Below are 6,639 nucleotides of genomic sequence, written 5' to 3'. Positions count from 1 at the left end.
TTGTTCTCAGGAACGGTGACTCCGTGTTGCCTAACGCAGACCGTCTGCATTCTGAATCCCCACACGCTGGTGGTGCTCAAGCACCAGACCCTTGGTGTTCCATGGTGGATAACTGGCCGCCTTTCTTTGCAGGACTTAGAACTCCCTGGTGGGCGGCGCTCCTCCGCCCTGAGTGGAGTGGCTTGGGGACACCGAGGAACGCGGCTTTCTCCCAGCCATGTCCCAGGCAGCCGCAGGCGTCGGGTGGCGCTGGCCACGCGCAGCCTAGGGGGAGGGTCGGCTCGCGCTGCGTTGGCCGCGTGGCGGGAACTCGAGGCCCCATTGGCCGCGCAGGAGGGCGCAGCGGGGACTCGTGCGCCAACGGTCCCGGGGTCCGTGGCGTCCGGGCGCTGGCAGGAGGGGGCAGGGCGAAGCGAAGGCGGAGGGGATCGAGAACGGGGTGGGAGAGCCAGGCTCGGCGGGGCGAGGCCCAGGGCCCGGGCGGGGGTGATGGAGGAGGCGCTGCTCTCCACCCCCATCAACCCCAACAACTTCCCCGCCAAGCTGTGGCGGTTGGTGAACAGCCCCCGGTACCGCTCGATCCGCTGGGACGGCCGCGGCGAGGGGCTGCTCATCGACCAGCCGCTCTTCGAGGCCGAGCTGCTCAGCCCGCCTGGGCCCGGGGCCGGGGGCGGCAGTGGCGCCGGGGGCAGCGGTGTGGGGGCCACCGGGGCCGAGCCTGAGCTCTTCAAAACCACCAACTTCACCAGCTTCATCCGCCAGCTCAACCTCTACGGCTTCCGAAAGGTGGTGCTGGGTGGGCCGGGCGCGGCAGGGCCCGGTCCAGGTCCAGGGGCCGGCGGACCGGCAGGCGACGGGCCACTCCACCACTTCCACAGCCCGCACTTCCGCCGTGATCAGCCACAATTGCTCGTGCACCTTAAGAGGCTCACCAGCGCCAACAAGGCCAAGCTGGCGGCCGGCCTGGAGGTGCCCTGCCGCCCGCCCAACCGCTTCCAGAGGCTCCTCATCACGTCAGCTTCCGCCTCGGCCTCGGCCTCCACCTCCCCACTGCAGCACCAGGATCCACCGCCGCCGCCCGCGGGGCCCCGGCCGGAGCCACACGGTGAGTCTGGGCGCCTGGGGTCCTCGCCCTCTGTGGGCACATGGGCAGTAGCGTGCCACAGCCAGAGAGCATTTCTGCACATCCTCACCTCTGAGGTGTGGGAAAGGTGCGAGGGGGGACCCACTTCACCTCCACATTTTCGCCCCAGAGCTCCAGTTTTTCCTCTGGATTCAGAGTGCGTAAACATTTAGCCACCCTGTGTCCACTACCAGCAGGAGGGACCTCTACTTTAGATTTTTCCCCCAACTTTTCCACAAGAGTTTGAACCCCACGAATTTACCAGCTTCCCAAATTCCATAGCCATTTACCTTCTCAAGACCCACCCAGTTTCTCCACAGTGACCACCTAGAATAAGTAACCCTGTGTGAAGCACAGGATCTGAAAGAAACCCAGAAGGGTCTGTAATGCTCCAGCAGGAAGCAGAGTACAGTCACTCCGCAGGTTAAGGCAGCAAGGAACAAAGTCACAGCCAAGAAAACTTAGAAAATTGTTCCAACCAGTGGAACGTGGAAAGTGGAAAAGAGACCTTGAATGGGAGTTTGTCCTTGAAGGGATATGCTACCTTTCCCCTGTTGACACATCTAAGAAATCTTGGAAGAAGTGATATAACAGTAGTAAAATTTAAAGTTCCAAATAATGTGTAGAATGGTAGACATTATTTGTATCTCTTAAGGGCAAAAATATAGATGATTTATAAGATTTTGTTTCTATGTAGAATGAATTAGCTAAATATTTCTTTCTGTTAATGAGAGCTTGATGCTCATCACTTAGGTATTATGGTTAGACAAGGCAAAAATGGTTTTCTTTATAACTGTTAAGTTTTAGTTAAAAAGAATTGTAGAAAGCACACATCTATGGCCTTTGGATTTTTCACTGCTGGCTACTGTCAGCACTGAAAAGTCTTTGTATAAATCTGTATTTAGGATAAATTCAGAAAACCTAGTGATAGGGAATTATGTTATGAACTTGATATTCTTCCCCCTCTGCCAGGAAGGTGAAGGTGGCAGTATTCTCTTTCTTCTAATAAAGTGTCTAAGATATGAAGCACCAAGAAAGCAACAGGATATAATAATGAGAGTTCATTACTCTCCTTCACTAGGAGAATAATAGAAACACTTTCAGCATGTTATCACAAATTTAACATAGAGAAGTTGGGTTATTTTTGAGTTGTGGAAAAAATTTAAATATGCAGGTAACATTGTGTTCAATTTAACCTAGACTCAGTACCAAGACAGTACTTCCTTCATTTAGAATTTAGAAGATAAGGGACCAGGTTGTGTGTCTGTGGAGTTTAGAAGATAAGGGACTAAGTTAGAGTTCTGTTGTCAACTTGGGGAAATAGCAGTGGCATAGGAATGTTCTAAAGGAATTCTAAAGGAATATCAAGCTACTTCCAGGTGATGGAGAATTCAGTGGAGAATTGTATGGGGAAAGACAGTGGAGATAATACTGTGGTAGGCATTTGGCAGAATGCCTTGACTTGAACCTTTTTTTTTTTTTTTTTTCTTCAGGTTGTGTGTCTAGTGGGCTTAAGGAGAAAAGACTAGAAAATATATTCTTGGGAGAAATGGGATAACCACTTCAAACCAAGAAACATATGTAAAAACCAACTTTTGCTCACCTTTGTGTCTTTGATTTTTCCACTTACCTTTTTCGAGGGGTACTGTGGATGAACCCTGGAGTACTTTACCACCACTGAGTTACATCCCCAACCCTTTTTATTTTTATTTTGAGATAGGGTCTCAATGAGTTGCCCAGGCTGGCCTTGAACTTGAGATTCTCCTGCCTCAGTCTACCAAGTAACTGAGATTACAGGCATGTGCCATGCCACCCAGTTTCTCTAACCTGTGTTAAACCCAGTTGTATTCTAAGGATAGAGCTCATTTTAATTAAATAAATACAAACAAAGCCTATCTAGAATTTGATTTTATTCATTTAAAATTCAGTTGTCAGCATTTTAAAGGTTACTGTTTGTTGAAAAAATTTGATTCATGTCTTCTTGGTATAGATAATATACTAATCCACATATACCTAGGTTATTTTTATTTTCATGCATTGAAAATAACAATTTTCGTTGTGTCATGTGCAGAAGAATGTTAATTGTGGATTGTCTGCTTTACAGCCTTGGTTTACTAGGGAATTGTGTTACTGGTTCAGGTGGAATATAATTCTGTTATAGGTTCAAGAATACTGGCACAACTTTGTTTTGTTCTCTTTATATTTTCTAAGCCCTTGTTGCTTGTATTTTTTCCTCGCCTAATTTTTATTTTACTTGAGTCTTGCATTGATTATATGCCTGAGTACACTGCTGCTTCCTAGTTTCCATTTGTTTTCTGTGTTCTACTTCAGTTTATGGTTTGAATATTCTTTTTTTTTTACAGTAGAATTAACTATCTTAGGACCTCGTTCTCTTATTTAGATTCACTGAGCCAACTGTCTTGTTTGCCTTCCAAGAATATACTTGATAAGAAATGTGAAGATCTCATGTTGTCCCCTTTTTTATTCATCTGCTTTTTGTTATTTTGTTTTTGGTGGCAATTTATTTTCCAATATTTATTAAAATGTTCTAAACTATGTAGCAAGTCTGGGCAAATAGATAATCTCTCTGCTGGGCTCAACAGGCAAATTTTGGGATTCTTCCCTGGGAATTGATTTATTTTATTTCTAAAAAAGGAGTAGAGTCTTTAAAAACAGAAAATCATTCTGCCCTACATTACTAGAATTCTGGATTCAAACTTTGCCAAATATATCTTAGAGATAATAACATAGGTGATGCTTTGTAAAGTTGGTCAGAATAGAGCCCTATAATACTTAATAGAAGAATAACTAAGAGGTGAATATATTTCAAGATTTTACTTTTTAAAAACAAAAGAATGCCCTTCTAATCTTGACAGTATTGTTATGTTATCAGTATTTAAAATAGATAATTGACCATCACTCAATTTTATAATGATGGAAGTAGAATTTATATTTTAATTCAGATATAAACTAGAATTTGAGAAATCAAGGTAGAGAATTCTTTACTTTGCTGCTTAAGTTATTGACATTCTGAAAATTCATTCATAGGTTATCCCTGAAGAGGGTGGAAGAATTAGTGAGCTATTGATTGTAGGCAACATGTAATTTTGTCTTGTGATGCTACATCCAAGGAGAAATCAAGTATAGGTAGTTTGAGACGCCTAGAAATACCATTGTGAAGAGTTACAATTTTTTTTTTTTTTTTTAGGAAAACAAAGGATTGTCAGTGGCAAGTTCAAAGTGTGTATACATGGAATTACTAGTCAAATAGTATCATAAAAACTATTTTTGGTACTTTAAAGGAATAGTTGTTTTAAAGAGGTGTATCATTTGAGTATATTCAGTCTTCTGAACTAGGATTTTTTTCCCCATTGGATAAAGAGCTCTTGATTTCCAAGCCTCAAGAATTAAATGGTTTCTAATCTAATTATTTGGAAAAGTAGAGTTTTGGGGGAGAGAAGGCACTGAGAATTGAACCCAGGGCCGTGCACATGCTAGGCAAGCACTCTGCCACTGAGCAATATCCTCAGCCTTTTTAAAACTTACGTTTTGAGACAGAATCTCACCCAGGCTGTTCTTGAATTTGCAGTCTTCCAGCCTCAGTCTCCAAAGTAGCTGAGATTACAATTGTGCACTACCATGCCTGACTGGAAAAGTAGATATTTGAGTGCCATCTTTCGACATGTAGTGTAGGACTTGAGTAGCACATAAGTTTCCCTCTGTTTTACAGATTTAATAAAATAAGTTGAAATGAATTTGTGAACCACATAATTTTAACACAAAACTTTTTTTTTTTTTTTTTTTTTTTTTTGGCATCAGGGATTGAACCCAGGGCTCTTAACCACTGAGCTACATTCTCAGCCCTTTTTTATATATATTTTATTTAGAGACAGGGTCTCGCCAAGTTGCTCAGGACCTCACAAAGTTACTGAGACTGGCCTTGAACTCACTAATCTCCTGCCTGAGCCTCCTCAGTTGCTGGGATTACAGACATGTGCCGCCACGCCACACTCAGGACAAAACTCTTTAGGAATATATTAGGCTAACTTTTTTTTTTTTTTTTTTTTGTGGTGCTGGGGATTGAACCCAGGGCCTTGTGCTTGCGAGGCAGGCACTCTACCAACTGAGATATCTCCCCAGCCCTAGGCTAACTTTTTTTTATGTTTAAGAATCATGATCTGTAAAATGAGTTCAGCCTGCAACATTTATATTCTTCCTTTTCTTATTACGTACTGTTGCCCTCTCTCTCTAAACCTCATGTTTTTTCTACCTTACCAGATAAGGGAAAGCATTATGTGCAGGAGAATCTTTGAACCCGGATATGTTTTAACAACTCTCCAGATGATTCAAATGTATATCAGTGTTTGAAGGCCACTGAGATCTGGGAAGGGTCACTACTAGAGAAACCTAAAGAAAAAAAGACCAGGGAAAATGATGGGTTAATTTAAAGGATGAAGAAAACTAAGTAAAATTCTTTAAGCCTGATTTTTTTTTTTAATTGAAAGGGAGGAAAGAACAGTACATTTTTTTTTTTTGGCTCATGTTTTTATTTGTTCTATACATTTCTTTTAAGTATGCAATAGAGTGCTTATTTTCCTTCTCATTAATATGGTTCCTAAAAGGTTTGAAAGAATGAATGGAAAACTTCTAGGGAGTAGTTTAATTTTACACTTTGAAAAAATCTGGGTCAGTCAATTGAGGTAAAAGATAATAGGGCTGAATCATCTATAAAAGAGTTTATTATGAATGTTTTATTTAACCTTTGATTTAATAGTATTATAGTTTACCTCTTATGACAGTATTTTGAGAACCAAACCAAAGGTTATTTGTTTATCCTTTCAGCATTATATATACAATCCCATATTCTGGATCCTGAACTTCTTTTTTGCCAAAACTAAACTTCTGTTGTGTTAAACAGCTGATAGGTGAACAATAGAGTATTTTTTTGACCTTTGGTTTACTATGTCTGGTGGTTTAATATAAAATTAGTAAATGTGCTCTTCCTCTTTTATGCAGGACCAGTGGCTGTAGGACAATTTCACCGGTCATTCCGGAGAGATAGTTTGTCTCCTTATTCCTACGTATCAACTTCATCCCACAACCACAGTACTTTCCCTCTGAAAGGTTTAGATCGGACCCCGATTCCTCCAAGAACATGGCAGAACTCCCTTGGAATGCACCCTGGACAAGTGGACACGTCTCCTACTTTTTCAGATAAAGGGGTTCCATTTCCTGTACTGCAGAGGTTTCCAACCGAGGTTACCTATACACTGCAACCCAGTGCCACGTCCGTACATGTTCAACAAGGCCCTCAAACAATGGTCAGCTCCTCCCAAAAATATAGTAACTACACACCCTCAGCGCAGTACTCCCAAGCCTACTATCCAACAGGTATGAGAAGTTCAAGTTCACTGTCTTCTGTTAAGGTAGTTTATAATCATATTTATATTTTAAATTGCATTTTAGTCTCTGTGTTCTTCAACACAGGTAGTAAGAATATGCAATTAAGAAATGTC

General features: G+C 42.3%; 1 protein-coding gene across 1 annotated transcript in view; it reads left to right on the top strand.

The window, feature by feature from the left end:
* Positions 1-489: 489 nt before the first annotated feature.
* Hsf5 (heat shock transcription factor 5) overlaps positions 490-6,639 on the top strand; it is a 34,207-nt gene continuing 28,057 nt past the window's right edge. The window contains exons 1-2 of the mRNA XM_047547167.1: positions 490-1,105; positions 6,140-6,514. Coding sequence (XP_047403123.1) covers positions 490-1,105; positions 6,140-6,514 — 991 coding nt within the window. The remainder of the gene's footprint in view (positions 1,106-6,139; positions 6,515-6,639) is intronic.

This window comes from Sciurus carolinensis, chromosome 3 (assembly GCF_902686445.1).
Source record: "Sciurus carolinensis chromosome 3, mSciCar1.2, whole genome shotgun sequence".
Lineage (NCBI taxonomy): Eukaryota > Metazoa > Chordata > Mammalia > Rodentia > Sciuridae > Sciurus > Sciurus carolinensis.
The sequence above is the reverse complement of the archived record's forward strand: the minus strand, read 5'-3'. Positions and strand labels throughout refer to the sequence as shown.